The sequence below is a fragment of the Rhinoraja longicauda genome, chromosome 11 (genome assembly GCF_053455715.1).
Source record: "Rhinoraja longicauda isolate Sanriku21f chromosome 11, sRhiLon1.1, whole genome shotgun sequence".
Classification (NCBI taxonomy): Eukaryota; Metazoa; Chordata; class Chondrichthyes; order Rajiformes; family Arhynchobatidae; genus Rhinoraja; species Rhinoraja longicauda.
Window position 1 is genome coordinate 10,738,344 of NC_135963.1, and position 19,621 is coordinate 10,757,964.

Genomic DNA, 19,621 nt, shown 5'->3' on the forward strand with positions numbered 1-19,621 from the left:
TAGCGCAGCGGTAGAGTTGCTGCTTTACAGCGAATGCAGCGCCGGAGACTCAGGTTCGATCCTGACTACGGGTGCTGCACTGTAAGGAGTTTGTACGTTCTCCCCGTGACCTGCGTGGGTTTTCTCCGAGATCTTCGGTTTCCTCCCACACTCCAAAGACGTACAGGTATGTAGGTTAATTGGCTGGGTAAAATGTAAAAATTGTCCCTAGTGGGTGTAGGATAGTGTTAATGTACGGGGATCACTGGGCGGCACGGACTTGGTGGGCCGAAAAGGCCTGTTTCCGGCTGTATATATATGATATGATATGATGATATGATAAATCCATGCTTCACACAAAGACTGGTGGGTGTGTAGGATAGTGCAAGCGTATGGGGTGATCGCTGGTCGGTGGGCCGAAGGGCCTGTTTCCACGCTGTATCTTTAAAGTCTAAAGAAAAACTACCAAAGATTAAGTGTTGCAGTCATCCAGAGGGTCAGGCAGCATCTGCGTAGATCAACTTTTTCAGTCAGAGAGTGGTAAATCTGTGGAATTCTCTGCCTCAGAAGGCAGTGGAGGCCAATTCTCTGAATGCTTTCAAGAGAGAGCTAGATAGAGCTCTTAAAGATAGCGGAGTCAGGGGGTATGGGGAGAAGGCAGGAACAGGGTACTGATTGTGAATGATCAGCCATGATCACATTGAATGGCGGTGCTGACTCGAAGGGCCGAATGGCCTCCTCCTGCACTTATTGTCTAAGTCTTAAGTAAACTTCTGCCAAAGAGAGACATAAATCTTCGGACATCTATCGTCGGTGTCAACCAGCATCTGCAGTTCCTTCCTCCACAGTACTGTACTTCCAAAACAACCACAAAGTGCTGGAGTAACTCAGCGGGCCAGGCAGCATCTCTGGAAACTCAAGTCTACAGTAAACGACCTTTCCCAAACATCTGCTCAGGATCCCAGAACCCAGTGCTCTCCCCACATATCTCAACGCCTTCCAGCTTGCGACTAAAAACGGCCCAATCTTTATTTTGATACGATGCGAGTTTGCTTTTTTAAACAGGCCAGTCCGTCCGCTTGGGTTATTTCGGATCATTCCCTCGGCCGGAGGGTTTTGGTTGGTCCAGACACCATCAGACGCTAATAATAAATACAGGAGAGAGGACCTGACTCCACACAAAGTGGAAAAGTTCCCATGACAACCTCTGCGAGTTATTTAAAGTACTGAAACTGCGTGCCAGAGGTCTTACAGCGTGGAAACATGTCCCTCGGCCCAGCTTGCCCACACCGGCCAACAATGTCCCAGCTGCACTAGTCCCACCTGCCCACGTTTGGTCCACGTCCCTCCAAACTTGTCCTATTCATGCACAGACAGTAACAGAGACAGGCACAAAAATGCTGGAGTAACTCAGCGAAGGACCAGGCGAGGATTCGGGTCGAGACCCTTCTTCAGACGGAGAGTCAGGCGAGAGGGGAGACAGGAGATGTTGCAAAGGGAAAGGTGTGAAAACGACAGATCAAAGGAAACAAGGGGAATGTAGAACGGTTCATTGTTAGCTGAGGGGAACATGGCAACGAGGTATACAAGCAGTAACAGTTAATCAGCACAGCGAGACTGGAACTGGGAAGGGGGGGGGGGGGGGGGGACGGGAGAGAGGGAAAGCACCCGTTACTTGAAGTTAGAGAAGTCAATATTCACACCGTTGGGGTGTAAGCTGCCCAAGCAAAATATGAGGTGCTTGTGTGTGTGTGTGTGTGTGTATGTGTGAGTGTGTATGTGCGAGTGTGTGTGTGTATGTATGTATGTGTGTGTGTGTGTGTGTATGTGTGTATGTGTATGTGCGAGTGTGTGTGTGTATGTATGTATGTGTGTGTGTGTGTATGTGTGTGTGTGTATGTGCGAGTGTGTGTGTGTGTATGTATGTGTGTGTGTGTGTGTGTGTGTGTGTGTATGTATGTATGTGTGTGTGTGTGTGTATGTGTATGTGTGTGTGTGTATGTGTGTATGTGTATGTGTGTGTGTGTGTGCTCGTTTATTATGTTGTTTACTGTGTACTCTGTTTACATATTCTGTTGTGCTGCAGCCTGTAAGAATTTCATTGTTCTATCTGGGACATCTGTCTGGGACATAAAACTCTCTTGAGCCTCCAGTTTGCGCTGGGCCTCACTCTGACAGTGGAGGAGGCCCAGGACAGGAAGGTCTGTTTAGGGAATGTTAATAGCTCCGACTAAACGCTGTGAAGGAGTGGCGAAACAGAGCGGGATGTGGCCACGGCGGTCAGACTGTATGTGGGGGAGATGCCACAGGGGGGGGTGATTGGGGATTTAAACTTCATTTAAACACAAGGTGGCAAAAATGAAACAGCTCGCGTCCGTTCACAAGCAGCCCTCTGTCTGTCTGCACTTGCCCCTCTCCCGGCAGAGTTGCCGCCAGCCTGCATCCACGTTACCCATCCCTTCCTCTCTCCACAGATGCTGCCTGTCCCGCTGAGTTACTCCGGGAATTTCGTGTCTGTCCTTTGGTGTAAACCAGTATCTGCCTGCACTGCAGTATTCACAGTTTAAGAATAAGGGGTAGGCCATTTAGAACTGAGTTGAAGGAAAATCATTTTCAGTCAGAGAGTTGTGAATCTGTGGAATTCTCTGCCTCAGAAGGCAGTGGAGGCCAATTCTCTGAATGCATTCAAGAGAGAGCTAGATAGAGCTCTTAAGGATAGCGGAGTCAGGGGGTATGGGGAGAAGGCAGGAACGGGGTACTGATTGAGAATGATCAGCCGCGATCACATTGAATGGCGGTGCGTACAGGCTCGAAGGGCTGAATGGCCTCCTCCTGCACCTATTGTCTGTTGTCAATAACTCAGCGGGACAGGCAGCATCGGTGCAGAGTCTGACCAAGGGTCTCGACCCGAAACGTCACCCATTCCTTCCTCTGTCCACAGATGCTGCCTGTCCCGCTGAGTTACTCCAGTATTTTGCGTCTATCTTCAGTGTGAACCAGCACCTGCACTTCCAACACAACTACAAAGTGCTGGAGGAACTCAGCGGGTCAGGCAGCACCCGTGGAAGGATATGGACAGGCGTACCCTGCTGTATCTCAAAAGTAAACTGCTGCCAAAGTCCTCTTCACTTGAACTATCCTGGACCCTCTCACCCCTTCCCCATCTCTCCGCCTCCATCCTTTCACATCCCGGACGGATGGTCAGCACGGACCCAGTGGGCCGAAGGGCCTGTTGCCACGCTGAATCTCTAAACAAAACCAAACTAAGCTGAATTGGTTATTTAGATTCACTGGGTACTTTTAAAGCGGAGAATGATGGTTGTTGATTAGTGTGGGTGTCAGGGGTTGTGGGGAGAAAGAAGGCAGGAGAATGGGGTTGAGAGGGAGATAGATCAGCCGTAAAGGAATAACAGAGTGGTCTCGATGGGCCGAATGGCCTAATACTGCTCCTGGAGCTCATGGACTTAGTATTTCGTTCCAGATTCCAGCACATGCAGTTCCTTGTGTCTCCAGGACAAGTCTGAAGAAGGGTCCCGACCCGAAACATCGCCCATTCCTTCAGTCCGGAGATGCTGCCTGTCCCAGCTCAGTTACTCCAGCATCTTGTGTCTATCTCCCGTGTAAACCAGCATCTGCAGTTCCTTCTTACACATAAGCACGGCATCTCTTCCCCGCTCTCTGTCTCTCTGTCTCTCTCTCTCTGTCTGTCTCTCTGTCTCTCTCTCTCTCTGTCTCTCTCTCTCTCTCTCTCTCTGTCTCTCTCTCAATTCAATTTTTCAATTTTCAATTTAAAATGCTTTATTGGCATGATAAGATACATCATTATTCTGTCTGTCTGTCTCTCTCTGTCTCTCTCTCTGTCTCTCTCTCTCTCTCCCCCCCCCTCCCTCTCTCCCCCCCCCCCTCCCCCAGTACTGTACATACCTTGATCCCAATGAAGGAACTCCGATAGAAACAGCACAAGGCTGTGGAGACCGCTCTCACAAAGCTGCACCTCTCCGTCATGTTGTCGGGCAGCGACGCTCCGTTAGTGTCGTGGAGCCAACACTGGGGCAGAGTGTGTGACAGGGGGCAGCCAGCCCATCACAGGGACCCTCCCTCCAGTCTGGGACCCCCCTCCTGGTCCACGAGTCGCCCCGGGAGCGACGACTAAAACAGCGAGACTCCCGCTGACAACAGACCCTCAACGACCCATGTATGGGCAGCCCGCACCCAGCAGTATCCCCACAGAGAGAGAGAGAGAGAGAGAGCAACACTCAATCTGCGCTCTCTCTCCCTCCCTCCCTCTCTCCCCCTCCCTTCCTCCCTCCCCTTTCTCCCTCTCCCCTCCCATTTCCCTCCCTCCCCTTTCTCTCTCCCCCTTTCTCCCTCTTCTCTCTCCCACACTCCCCCTCTCCACCGCCCCTTTCTCTCTCCCCCCTCTCTCTCTCCCACACTCTCCCCTCCCTCCCTCCCCTTTCTCTCTCCCCACTTTCTCCCCTCCCCCCTTTCTCCCTCCCCCTTCTCTCCCCCTCCCTCTTCTCTCCCCCTCCCTCTTCTCTCCCCCTCCCTCCTCTCCCACTCCCCCCTCTCTCTCCCCTTTCCACCCCTCCTCTCTCTCCCCCTCTCTCTCCCCCTCTCTCTCCCCCTCCCACCCCTCCCTCCATCGCTCCCCCTTTCTCTCCCCCCTTTCTCTCTCTCCCCCTCTCTCTCCCTCCCCCTCTCTCCCTCTCTCTCCCTCCCCCCTCTCTCCCTCTCTCCCTCCCCCTCTCCCTCCTCCTCTCCCTCCCTCCCCCCCTCCCTCCCTCCCACTCTCTCTCCCCCTCCCTCCCCCTCCCTCCCTCCCTCCCTCCCTCCCCCTCTCTCCCTCCCTCCCCCTCTCTCCCCCTCCCTCTCCCCCTCTCCCTCCCTCTCCCATCCTCCCTCTGCCTCCAGGCAGGGGGACTCCCAATGAGGGACTCCCCGCCCCCTCGCCCATTCGCAGTTGCCAGTGAGTCTGTCTGGGCTTTACCTGGACTACCATTGCAGTGAGCTGTCTATTCTCTGCAGTCACCGAAAAAAGTCCGTCTGAAGCAAGTACTAATCCTCCCCGTGGTTCAGCGGGCACTAACTGGGAGTTGGAACTCACCCATCCCAATGACACACACAAGGCTTTCCTCATTCCACCTCCCCGTTAATGGAACGATACCTGGATAACTGCCAATCCCACACATTCCAGGGACCTTTAGCATTAAAGGTGCAAACCTAAATCCTGGCAATTAGCTAGAAAAAAAATAGAGCTGGCAGGATAAAAAATAATCACGAGCAAGACGTAGTGCAGCCTCGCATATTTAAAATTGTTCTAACTAATCATTAAACAGAAGGCATGGACGCACATGGTTCAGTGGCAGGTCTGTGCGGGATCGATATTAGGGGGGATTCAATAGACAATAGACAATAGGTGCAGGAGGAGGCCATTCGGCCCTTCGAGCCAGTACCGCCATTCAATGTGATCATGGCTGACCATTCTCAATCAGTACCCCGTTCCTGCCTTCTCCCCATAACCCCTGACTCCGCTATCCTTAAGAGCTCTATCCAGCTCTCTCTTGAAAGCATTCAGAGAATTGGCCTCCACTGCCTTCTGAGGCAGAGAATTCCACAGATTCACAACTCTCTGACTGAAAAGGTTTTTCCTCATCTCAGTTCTAAATGGCCTACCCCTTATTCTTAAACTGTGGCCCCTTGTTCTGGACTCCCCCAACATTGGGAACATGTTTCCTGCCTCTAACGTGTCCAACCCCTTAATAATCTTATACGTTTTGATAAGATCTCCTCTCATCCTTCTGAATTCCAGTGTATACAAGCCTAGTCTCTCCAGTCTTTCAACATATGATAGTCCCGCCATTCCGGGAATTAACCTAGTAAACCTACGCTGCACGCCCTCAATAGGATTCGGCATGTTATTTGGCTCCATCCGACACTAACAGACTGAAGATAGACACAAAAAGCTGGAGTAACTCAGCGGCTCAGGCAGCATCTCTGGAGAGAAGGGAATGGGTGACGTTCTTCAGACTGAGAGTCGTTGGGAGAGGGAAACTAGAGGTACAGAACAAATCAGAGCCAAATCAAATTTCCACCCGAAACGTCACCTATTCTTTTTCTCCACAGATGCTGCCTGACCCGCTGAGTTACTCCAACATTTTGCGTCTATCTTCCTACACATACACAATCTATCTCCCGGACCAGAGGGTGGGCAGTCAAACTGAATAGGGTCCAGGAACAACTAAAGTAACAATTTTAGTAGACGCAGTCCCAATGATTTTTTGTCACTACAGTACTCCTTCCATTGACTCCATCTGCACTTCACGCTGCCTCACTAGGTTACCAGTATAATCAAGGACCAGTCTCACCCCAGTCATTCCTTCTTCTCCCCACTCCCATTGGGCAAGAGCAGGCAGACCATTGCAACTGGAAGCCACACTTTTCATAGAAACATAGAAAATAGGTGCAGGAGTAGGCCATTCGGCCCTTCGAGCCTGCACCGCCATTCAATATGATCATGGCTGATCATCCAACTTAGTATCCCGTACCTGCCTTCTCTCCATACCCCCTGATCCCTTTAGCCACAAGGGCCACATCTAACTCCCTCTTAAATATAGCCAATGAACTGGCCTCAACTACCTTCTGTGGCAGAGAACGCCACAGATTCACCACTCTCTGTGTGAAAAAAAACTTTCTCATCTCGGTCCTAAAAGACGTCCCCCTTATCCTTAAACTGTGACCCCTTGTTCTGGACTTCCCCAACATCGGGAACAATCTTCCTGCATCTTTTCAGAGTTTAGGAAGCAGGGGAGACTTCATTGAAACGTACTGAATGGTGAAAGGCCCAGATAGAGTGAACGTGGATAGGATGTTATTGTTGTTTATATTTTGTTGTTGTTTATATTTTATTTCAATCATGTAAAACAAAAAAAGATAAAAACAAAACAAAATAACAATAAAATGAAATGAATGATAAACCTACACACAACTCGATGAATAAATTCTCATAAACAACACAAATTAAATCTTACATGTTCGAAAAGGAGTAGGAGGAAGTATACACTTATTTATTCCTACCCCTTCTCCGCGTCTCATTAATTAATTCACAAACTTTATCTCATCTACACACACATATATATATATATATATATATATATATATATATATATATATATATATATATATATATATATATATATATATATATAATATATATATATATATATATATATGTATATATATGTGTGTGTGTGTGTGTGTGTGTGTGTGTGTGTGTGTGTGTGTGTGTGTGTGTATATATATATATGTGTGTGTGGGTATATATATGTGTGTGTTTGTGTGGGTATATATGTATACATATATATATACCCACACAAACACACACATATATATACCCACACACACACACACATATATATATATATACACACACACACACATATATGTACACACACACATATATATATATACCCACACAAACACACACGCATGTACACACACACACACACATATATATATCCACACAAACACACACATATATACACACACAAACACACACATATCTATACGCACACACACACGTATACATATATACATACACATATATACGCATGCACAAACATATACATACATATATCCATGCATATGCCGCATACATACATATATACACATATATGCACACGCGCAAACATACATATATGCAGTTTATAAACAATCATCCAAATTCTATGTACCACGCAAATATCACTCTGTGTCAATAAACTAAAACGTAACCGTCATTACAGCCTTTCCTCATTCTTACACCTCTGGAAAATAATTGTTTTGTACATCTTCTTGAACTGAGTGATGTTTGTGCTTTGCTTGAGTTCCACATCCAAATCATTCCACAATTTCATCCCACAGATTGAAATACATACACTCTTCATAGTTGTACCAACACAAAGTTTCTTTAAATTAAGCTTTCCTCTCAAATTATAACCACCCTCCCTGTCAAAGAACATTTTTTTTGTATATTACCTGGTAGTAAATTATTTCTTGCTTTATGCATAAACATATATATGTGGCCGCCGGTGGGAGAGTGTAGGACCAGAGGTCACAGCCTCAGAATAAATGGAAGTACCTTCAGGAAGGAGACTGGGAGGAATTTCAACGGCCAGCGATCCCTGTAAGGTAGCACTGTCCTAGACACTAGGGGCAATTTACAATTCTTACCGAAGCCATTCAACCTAAAAACCTGTACGTCTTAGGAGCGTGGGAGGAAACTGGAGCTCACGAAGAGACCCATGTGGTCACGGGGAGAACGTACAAACTCTGCACTGACAGCACCTTTAGTCGATCGAATGCGGGTCTCTGGCACTGCAAGACAGCAAGTCTACCGCTGCAACCTCCGTGCCTCCCCTCTATTCCACTACCTGTTACTATAACAGCATTTAAAAGACACTTGGACATGTACAAGGATGGCAAAGCTAGGGAGGGATATGGGATAAAGCGGGCATGTGGGACTGGCTTAAGATGGGGCACCTTGGTCGACATGGGCGAGTTGGGCTGAAAGACCCGTGTCCGTGTTGAATGACTCTCTATGGCCCTGTGACCTGATCAAAAGTAATTCCTGTGGGCAAGACACCACGCCGCCCACACAGTGTCAATGATGCCATTTCAAAAGTCAAGTCAAGTTAATTATATTTGTATAGCACATTTAAAAACAACTCACGTTGACCAAAGTGCTGTACATCAGTTCAGGTACTAAGAAAATGAACATACAATGGCACACAAACATAACAGCACATACATAAACAGTTCACAGCGCCCCCTCAGAGGGCCTCAAACGCCAGGGAGTAGAAAAAGGTTTTGAGCCTGGACTTAAAGGAGTCGATGGAGGGGGCAGTTCTGATGGGGAGAGGTATGCTGTTCCACAGTCTAGGAGCTGCAACCGCAAAAGCGCGGTCACCCCTGAGCTTAAGCCTAGACCGCGGGATAGTGAGTAGCCGACCTGAGGGACCTGGAGATAGAGTGGTGGGTTAGAAGATTTTTTATATTTGGGGGAGGGGGGGGGGGGGGGCAAGCCCATTTAGGGCTTTGTATGTGAATAGGAGGAGCTTGAAGTTGATTCTGTACCGTACTGGGAGCCAGTGGAGAGAGGCCAGAATCAGGGTGATGTGGTCCCTTTTAGGGGTACCCGTCAGGAGTCTCGCTGAAGCGTTTTGGACCAATTGCAGGTACGTCAATTTGGACCAATTACAAAGTACGTCACTGTGTGAGGACGCACTACTTGCACACCACATGGTCACCATGAGGAAGTGAGGGAGATGGACTCACGCAGTGTTTTCATGGAATGCCAGCCAGGCATCAGTGGGTCTCTCTAACTCCGAGCCAAAGTGTTTGCAGACTCCCACCAGAGATGTGGTATAAAAATCAATGTGGGGAATAAAACCCCAGTTTGGGCGACAGCTCCATCCAAGACCACTAGAAATCGCAGAGAGTGGTGGACGTAGCCCAGACCATCACGCAAACCAACCTCTCTTCCACTGACTCCATCTACACTTCACGCTGCCTGGCCAAGACCACCAGCGTAAACAAAGACCAGTCTCACCCTGGTCACTCCCTCTTCCCCCCCCTCTCCCATCAGGCAAGAGGTGCAGAAGTTTGGAAACGCACACCTCCAGATGGAAGGGAACGTTTCTTCCCAGCTGTTACCGGGCAACTGAACCGTCTTCTCACCAACTAGAGGGTGGTCCTGACCTCCCATCTACAACATTGGAGACCTTCAAACTATCTTTAATCAGACTTTACTGAACTTTATCTAAAGTTGCTAAGATTGGATAAACTGCAAAATGTTATTCCCTTTATTCTGTATCTGCATATCATATCATATCATATCATATATATACAGCCGGAAACAGGCCTTTTCGGCCCACCAAGTCCGTGCCGCCCAACGATCCCCGTACATTAACACTATCCTACACCCACTAGGGACAATTTTTTTTTTTTTTACATTTACCCAGCCAATTAACCTACATACCTGTACGTCTTTGGAGTGTGGGAGGAAACCGAAGATCTCGGAGAAAACCCACGCAGGTCACGGGGAGAACGTACAAACTCCTTACAGTGCAGCACCCGTAGTCAGGATCGAACCTGAGTCTCCGGCACTGCATTCGCTGTAAAGCAGCAACTCTACCGCTGCGCTACCGTGCCGCCCTGTGGACAGTCTGAAGAAGGGGTCCAAACCTGGAACATCACCTATCCATGTCCCCCAGAGATGCTGCCTGACCTGCTGAGTTACTCCGGCACTTTGTGTTTTTTTTTAATTGTAAACCAACATCTGCAGTTCCTTGTGTAGGAAAATAACTGTAGCTGCTGGTACAAATCGAAGGTATCACAAAAAGCTGGAGTAACTCAGCAGGTCGGGCAGCATCTCAGGAGAAGGAAAGGGTGACGTTTCGGGTCGAGACCCTTCCTTGTGCCGACACTGATCTTTGGGCTTGTGGTTGAAATGGTAACCCTATCCAAGCGCAAGGCTAGATTGGACGGGTGGATGCAGGGACAGGATTAAAAGGGGAGATTGAAACAGGAGTTTAAGTGTAATTACAATTATCTGTCTGTATGGAGCGCAAGGCAGACAATGGATTCACAATAAACATGACCTGTTTCCATATAGTAACAGTGAACCATTTGGAAATGCTTTCATTAAAAATGGGTTGCTTCAGGGCAGGTGTTCTGGGAAGTTATTAAACGATGAATCATTCTTCTTGCACATTAAGAAGCACGCACCAGTGAGTTATGTGGGTGAAACTGTACTCCAAAACACAGGAGGTTCCACCTCAAGGGTAGTGTTACAGTAACTGGGAAACTCCGGACTCGGACATTCCTTGTTGTTTGTGCTGGACTTAGATTTACCAGGATGTTGCCAGGACTAGCATCTGCAGTTCCTTGCTCCTAAGAATGTCATTGCTATACATGGCAAGTAGACACTCTTGACTCTTGTTACTGTCCCCATTCTCTGCTCACCAGTTCAAGGCCAATCAACGAGTCTTCAATATTGCATGAAGCCACTCAAGGGGCTTTCTGAGCAACAGTTTCCAATGCAGTATCGTTTCACATATTACAATTGCAATCCCTGTCAAGTCACTACGTTTCTGCCTTTCCTTTTCATCTTACAATGACTCCGAGTCACATATTTGTCTGATTTTATTTAGTAACTCTCCTGTGCGAGGTAAATGCCAGTTGTTGTTTTCAAGTTAGTTTAGACTTTAAAGATTCAGCATGGAAACAGGCCCTTCAACCCAACTTGCCCACGCTGGGCTACATGTCCCATCTACACTAGTCCCAACTGCCCGCATTCAGCCCATATCCCTCAAAACCTATCCTATCCATGGACTTGTCCAAATGTTTCTTAAAAGTTGCAACAACTACCCCAACTATATCCTGGCTGCAGTTTGTTCCATACACCCACTACCCTTTGTGTAAAAAAAGTTACCCCTCAGGTTCCTATCAAATCTTTCCTCGCTCACCTTAAACCTGTTGGTGGATCAGGAACAACATTCCAATCTGACTATGTTCAGTCTGAAGAAGGGTCTCGACCCGAAACGTCACCCATTCCTTCTCTCCCGAGATGCTGCCTGACCTGCTGAGTTACTCCAGCATTTTGTGAATAAATACCTTCAATTTGTACCAGCATCTGCAGTTATTTTCTTATATGACTATGTTAGTAGAGCAGGTTACGTTCCCTGAAGGACCAGAGTAGTTGAATGTTATTTCTGTGGCTGCCATTACCCAGTCTAGTCTTAATTCTAGATTTACTTAATTACTTGACTTTAATTTCACTAACTACCTCGGTGGGATACATCTGACGTGAATGTGTGGAAAGTAACTGCAGATGCTGGCATATACCGAAGATAGACAGAAAATGCTGGAGTAACTCAGCGGGTCAGGCAGCATCTCTGGAGAAAAGGAATGGGTGACGTTTCGGGTCGGGACCTTTCCTCAGACTGATGACCCCGAGCCAAAAAGTCGCCTTTCCATGTTCTCCAGAGATGCGGCCGGACCCGCTGAGCTACTCCAGCCTTCTTAGGCCCCAGGGCCATCTTAACGCATGGGCCAGATGGGCACTTGCCCGGGGGCCCACGAGCATAGGGGCCCCATGCTGATCTGTGTATGTTAAGTGACTTGCAATAAATAAATACTACTTTAAAAATGTAGGTTCAATAAGTGCTTTTTTCGCAACATTTTCGGTCACTAAGTGCTTCTCACAGCGATCTGTAAGTGCTTTTCGCAACAATGTAGCACCCTAAGTCCATCGCTAAGTGCTTTTCGGTAAGTGCTTTTCGCCGGCACGACAGGGGGGGGCTGGTAGGGAAAGGGGGGTGGGGGAGAGTAACGGTAGGGGCCCCAGTACACTGCTTTGCCCGGGGGCCCATAATGCTGTAAAAACGGCCCTGTTAGGCCCCCTCGGTCATGGCTGACCATGGGTGATGCATCCTAGTTGGGTGCTTGCTCCACACCTCAGCTAGAGCTCCAGCATTTTGTGTCTATCCATAGACCTGACTGCAAGCGTGCAGGATCGTTGCTGCTGTTGACATTTTCCCAGCTTATGCTGGTAACATGATACGTTTGTTCTGCGCGCCCGACCAGAAGTCACTGTTCCTAAACAAGCCGTAATCATCATCTTTATTAGCATTTCAAAGGGACCTTCAAACTGGATTAAAGAAACATTTGAGTTTGGAAGTGCCTGCACTTGGGCTAATTACAGCGCTGGCTCTGTGCAGTCCAGTGAGGGTTGTAACATAAACGGCACAGATAACTAAATTGGGAAGCGGACACACCCAGATCACCATTTAATTCCATGCATGGCTAGTGCGGCGGCAGGAAGTTTTACACTGGGTCCCACCCAAGCTCTCTGTAACTCTGCGGCATCTCACCACCTCTAATTGCCTCGTTCCTATCAGGCAAGGGAACGCACGCACAAACACCCCTCTCATTTAGGAAAAGAAGTAGCTTAGAGATACAGCGAGGAAACAGGCCCCTTCGGCCCACTGACCAGCGATCCCCCCGCACACTGACACTATCCCACACACACACGCAGGGGGCAATTTACAATGTTACCAAACCAATTAGCCTACAAGCCTGTACGTCTTTGGAGTGTGGGAGGAAACCGGAGCACCCGGAGAAAACAAAAAGCGGTCACGGGGAGAACGAGCAAACTACGTACAGACGGCATTTGTCAGGATCAAACCCGGACGGGCAGGTTTGTAGATTAATTGACTCTGGTAAAGATTGTCCCTAGTGTGTCGGATAGTGCTAGTGAATGGTGTGATCGCTGGTCGGCATGGACTCAGTGGACCAAGGAGCCTGTTTCTGCGCTGCATCTCGAAAATAAACTAAACATAGGTATGATCTCATTTAATTGGGTAGCAGGCAAACAAAAGCTTTTCACTCTACATCAGTGCACATGACAATAATAAATCTAAACCTAGACAATCCACTCAATAGCTTTAAGGACATCGGTTTGGCAATCTGGACTCAATAGTAATCAGGGACATGGTAGACAGCAACTGACTTATCAGGCATCACATTCCTCAGTACACATAGTTAGAGTGTGGAGATATAATGTGTGAGCTTGTATACCAATGTAATTCACCATTAACCAGACCACCTGATGTGGTCTTTGGACCTGTACAGGGACTTGCATTTAAATGAGAGGTGGCAGGTGGCGTGTGTGTGAAATGGTAACACTGATGTGGCCATCCATCCAAAGCACTCATTAGTGTTAAGTGTGTCTTAGGGGGAAATTGCAATGTCCCAATTTAATTCATTAAATGTGCTATCTGCTACTAATGGAAGGAGAATTCCTCTGGGACTTGGCATTCATTGACGCTACACTCGCATTTTATCACAGAATCACATCTTTGAACCCAAAGATTCACCTGTAATTCAACAGGGCAAGGCTTTTTGCAGCCGGAATATTAAATCCTGCAACTGGTGATGTGTGTTGGTCAGACAGTCTTCCTGTGTGTGTGTGCGCGCATATATATATATATATATATATATATACACACACACTCATACATATTTATATATATCTACACACACACATATATATACACACACACAATGTGTACACCCCCACATATATATATATATACATACACAAACACATATATATATATATATATATAAAAAATATGTACACACGCACAGCTGAAGGGTCTCGACCCGAAATGTCACCAAATCCTTCTCTCCATAGATGCTGCCTGATCCGCTGAGTTACTCCGGCATTTTGTTTCTACCACATACACACACATATATATATATATGATTGAATCTCAGAAGTTATGTCAAGTGTCCCATGTAGAACAATGAAATTCTAACTTGCAGCAGCACGACAGTATATATATATATATATATATATATATATATATCTGTGTGTATATATCTCCACACACACACAATACATACACATATACACACACACACATACACACATATATATATATATAGGTATATATATATTCTGTCGTGCTGCTGCAGGTTAGAATTTCATTGTTCTACATGAGACATTTGACATAACTTCTGAGATTCAATCAGAAAGGTGGATGTCTGCATAGGGATCAATAATGGAGTCGACAATCAATTACTTCACTGGCCGCTGAGCTATGACATTGGCTTGACTCAATTCCGTATGTTGGATGAGGTAGACAGGCTCTTATCCCCAGGTACCCACATGCCAAGCATCGAGAGCCTTAGAGTTAAAAGCATCATTGCACATCGAGGCATCAGGTAGAACCAGGGGCACGTGGGCAATACCAAATAAAGCTTTCGGCAGTTCCAAGTTACAATTCAATATTGTGTTTACAAATTCGGTGTAAATGACTGTACTCCTGCAGAATAATCCGAGTGTAGGTTTGGGTTTGTTATTGTCACGTGTTCTGAGGTACAGTGAAAAGCTTTGGAGAAAAGGAATAGGTGGTAACGTCACCACTGCCTCGACTGGAGGTCTTCAGACTCAGTCTGATGAGGCGTATCGACCCGAAACGTCACCTATTCCTTTTCTCCAGCGATGCTGCCTGATCCGCTGAGTTACTCCAGCATTTTGTGTCCTTCTTCGGTGTAAACCAGCATCTGCAGTTCCTTCTTACACAGTGAAAAGCTTTCGTTTGCCTGCAATCCAAACCAATCAGATAAAACCATACGCAAATACAAGAAAGCCATATTCAAGTACAATGGGCAGTGAAGGGAAAGATACAGGGTTCAACACATCGCTCTCAGCAGCGTCGTGCACTAGTTCCAGAGATAACATTTCATGTCCGCAATGAGGGAAATGGATTGTTACTCTAGCTTATGGAAGGACCGTTCAGAAGCCTGATAACAGAGGGGAAGAAGCCGTTCCACTCTTTCAAAGCTCCTGTATCTTTTGTCAGAAGGGAGTGGGAAGGAGGAGGGGGAATGGCCGGCGTGGGACAGGTTTTTGAGTATGTTGGCTGCTTTTCTGAGGGCAGCGCGAGGTGTAGATGGAGTCGATGGTCTGTGTGATTCACTGTCCTTCATCCACAATTCCCTGCAGCTTCTTGCAGTCTTTGGTGGTTCTGATCCCAAACCAGGCTGTGATGCAACCCAACACAGAATGCCTTCGATGGTACACCCGTAGAAGTTTGTGAGAGTCATTGGAGACATGGCTAATTTCAGCATGCCACCCAGCGGTATGAACATTGATTACCTTCATGCCAAGTTACACTTGCCCCATCTCCTCCTCCGCCTCCCCCAACCTAGTCATCCTACTAGTTCCACTGTTCACATCCTCGTATCCCTTTGTTATCACCACTTCCCCAGCCAACAAAGGCCTGTAATAATCTTTCCTTGGTCATCTGTTGCCGGCCCTGCTTTGCTCTGGCCTCCAGTTCCCTCCCTTCTGCTTTCGGTCTGAAGAAGGGTCCCGACACGAAACATCGCATCCTTTTTCTCAAGGGAAGCTGCCTGACCCGCTGAGTTGCTCCAGCACTGTGTGTCCATCTTATGTCAGCTTTACAATACAATATATCTTTATTGTCATTGTACAGGGGTACAACGAGATTGGGAATGCGCCTCCCATACGATGCAATAAATTAATTAGCTAGTCAGTATTAATTTAAACAACCCAATGAAACAAATTGGAACAGTTTTAAGACAGAATAAAGTGCAAGTAGATCTGTGCCGGTTCACTGTGCGATGTGACCATCCGGCTCAGCAGGACCGGTTCATGGCAGCTATTGCCCTGGGGATGAAGCTGTTCCTGAGTCTGGAGGTGCGGGCGTAGAAGGCCTTGTATCGTCTGCCTGATGGTAGAAGTTCGAACAGACTGTTGCAGGGGTGTGAAGAGTCTTTGCGGATGCTGGTGGCTTTTCTGAGGCATCGTGTGTTGTAGATGCCCTCCAAGGCTGGTAGCTGTGTTCCGATGGTCCTCTGAGCTCTATGGACTACCCAGCTGAAGAGCTTTCCTCTCTGCCTCCGTGCAGCTGAGATACCACACAGGGATGCCATGTGTTAGGATGCTCTCTATGGTGCAGCGGTAGAATGTCGTCAGCAGCTGTTGGGGTAGACCAGACTTCTTCAGTGTTCTTAGGTAGAACAGTCGTTGCTGTGCCTTCTTGACCAGCGCAGCAGTGTTATTGGACCATGTTAGGTCCTCCGAAATGTGAGTGCCCAGAAACTTGAAGCTGGACACTCTCTCCACACTGAGGAAGTAGAGGCGTTGGTGTGACTGCTTGACAGTTGCTTCAGTGCGGCTCATCCACGACAGACCGTTCGTTGGGAATATTAACGCCAACAAACCCGACGCTTTCAACCATTTTGACGCGGGCGGGCGCCGTTGATGCAGATTGGGGACACGTGCTCCACCACGCCTCCTGAAGTCCGCAACTAGCTCCCGGTGCGTGCTGCACTCTCTACCCCGCTCGTTGTGGAACGAGCCAGCACGTGGCAACGCACCTTCCACATCCGACCGGCGGGAGGGCGTGGACAGCGGGCGTGCCTGCCGCTCACGGTGGTGGGAACAGTCGGCAGTGCGAGCCGGAAAAAACCCTCAGGGAAAATTAGGAAAATCCAATCGAGCGTCGGCTTGGGTTCCGGTGAAACCTGGTCGAGAGAGGGGCAGGACTGGCAGCTCAATGTTCCTGGGTACAGGAGCTTCGGGAGAGACAGGGGTGAGGTGGGTAAAGGAGAGGGGGTGGGGAAGGTTGTGTTATTGGTTAAGGAGGATGTCACAGCAGAGGTGACGTTACGGACGGTTCGTCTAGTGAGGGTGGAGCTGAGGAACAAGGAAGGGGTGATCACCTTGTTGGGAGTGTACCACAGGCCGACAAATAGTCCAGGGGAATTGGAAGAGTAAATGTGCCCGGAGATTGCAGGCGGCTGCAGGTCTCTCTCTCCGATGCAGAGAGAACGCATTCCAACCGAGAAGGGGTTAAATAACCAGGGAATTACGTGCGAGTTAGCAATTCACCAGCATTAGAGGATAATTGGAGCAGATATGGTTGAAGGGAAATTCCTGATTTGAGGAATGTCCCAGGAATGTTCTCCGTGACCAGTAGTCAGGTCTGCCCCACATCACTGCAACGCTGAGAACAATCTATACAGGGTAGAGTCATAGAGTCACACAGTGTGGACACAGGCCCTTCGGCCCAACTTGCCCATGCCAACCAACATGCCCCATCTACACTGGTCCCATCTGCCTCCTTTTGGCCCATGCCCCTCTAAACCTGTCCTATCCATGTACCTGTCCAAATGTTTCGTAGACACTGCAATAGTACCTGCCTCAACTAGCTCCTCCGGTAGCTCATTCCATACACACATAAACCCTTTGTGTAAAAAAAGTTACGCCCAGGTTCCTATTAAATCTTCCCCCCCCCCCCCCCCCCCCCCTCACTTTAAACCTCTTGTCCTCTGGTTCTTGATTCCCCTACTCTGGGCAAAAGACTCAAAAGTGTTTACCCGATCTATTCCTCTTATGATTTTGTCCACCTCTATAAGAACACCCCTCATCCTGCTGCTCTCCAAGGAACAAAGTCCTAGCCTGCTCAACCTCTCCCTGTAGTCCTCAAGTCCCGACAACATGCTCGTAATGGGTGGGCAAGGCTCAAGTGACTGGGCTGGTATCTTCATTAATGAGTAAAATACAAAGTGTTCGAGTAACCCAGCGGGTCAGGCAGCATCTGTGGAGGAGATGGGTAAGTAGGGTTGCCAACTGTCCCGTATTAGCCGGGACATCCCATGTGTTGGGCTAAATTGGTTTGTCCCGTATTAGGCCCGCGGGGCCGGGAGGCGGGTTGCTACACAACCTCTGTTAGGCGAGCACACTCCGTTAGCCCACGCTGTCCCGGCCACCTAACGGAGGTTGCCTAGCAACCCACCTGCCGGCCCGGGCGGCCGCCATTGGTGGAGCACGTGGCCGCTGGCTGGGTGAGGTCACGTGGGGCGCGGGGCGGTGACGTCACCTTGTCCCGTATTTGAGAGCGAGATCGTTGGCACCCCTCCGGCTAAGCAACGTTTCAGGTCGGCACCTTTCTTCAGACAGAATCTCCAGACCATTCCCTCCACAGATGCTGCCTGACCTGCTGCGTTACTCAGGCACTTTTGTGTCTTACTCCAGATTCCAGCCATCTGCTGCTCTTTTGTGGTTTCATAACCTGGACTTCAGCCTAACAACACCAAGCGATGAACATCACAAGATACTTCAGAGTATTAACAGCACAATATCCCACTGCGGAAGCAAAGCACTGACAATCTCTGGAGATACAAGGACCTTCAGATGCTGGTTTAACAGAAAAAAAGAGACAAAGTGCTGGAGTGGCTCAGAGGGCAAGGCAGCATTAACACAGCGTGCTAGAAGGGTTCTGACACAAAAACGTCACCTATCCACGTTCTCCAGAGATGCTGCCTGACCCGCTGAGTGACCACAGCATTTTGTGCCTTTTCCACAGTCAACCTGTGATGTGAGGACTGGTTTGTACGAGCACATTGGGAGCCTGGTGTACTTCCCATCATGACGGCACTCTTCAAACAGTTCTGAAACTAACAGAAAAGTCAGCACTGTGGCGCGGCGGTAGAGTTGCTGCCTCACAGTGCCAGAGACCCCGGTTCAATCCTGACTACGGCTGCTGTCAATAGACAATAGACAATAGGTGCAGGAGTAGGCCATTCGGCCCTTCGAGCCAGCACCGCCATTCAATGCAATCATGGCTGATCATTCTCAATCAGTACCCCGTTCCTGCCTTCTCCCCATGCCCCCTGACTCCGCTCTCCTTAAGAGCTCTAACTAGCTCTCTCTTGAATGCATTCAGAGATTTGGCCTCCACTGCCTTCTGAGGCAGAGAATTCCAAAGATTCACAACCCTCTGACTGAAAAGGTTTTTCTTCATCTCCGTTCTAAATGGCCTACCCCTTATTCTTAAACTGTGGCCCCTTGTTCTGGACTCCCCCAACATTGGGAACATGTTTAACCGTGTCCGCATGGAGGTTTGTACGTTCTCCCCGTGTGGGTTTTCTCCGGGGGCTCCGATTTCCTCCCACATGAAATGCAGGTTTGTAGATTAATTCGCTTCGGTAAACGATCGTGAATCGTCCCTCGCGGGTAGGACTGTGCCAGTGTGCGGGGTTCGCTGGTTGGTGCGGACTC

At 48.3% G+C, this 19,621-nt stretch overlaps 1 protein-coding gene across 6 annotated transcripts in view; it reads right to left on the reverse strand.

Moving 5' to 3' along the window:
• The window catches only part of bcar3 (BCAR3 adaptor protein, NSP family member), a 167,498-nt gene that overhangs the window by 39,545 nt on the left and 108,332 nt on the right, over positions 1–19,621 (reverse strand). The window contains exon 1 of one of the 6 annotated variants that reach the window (XM_078408258.1): positions 3,904–4,203. The exons of the other annotated variants lie outside the window; for them this stretch is intronic. Coding sequence (XP_078264384.1) covers positions 3,904–3,984 — 81 coding nt within the window. The 5' untranslated portion in view covers positions 3,985–4,203. Of the gene's footprint in view, positions 1–3,903; positions 4,204–19,621 lie in introns of those variants that run through there. 6 annotated transcript variants of the gene reach the window in all.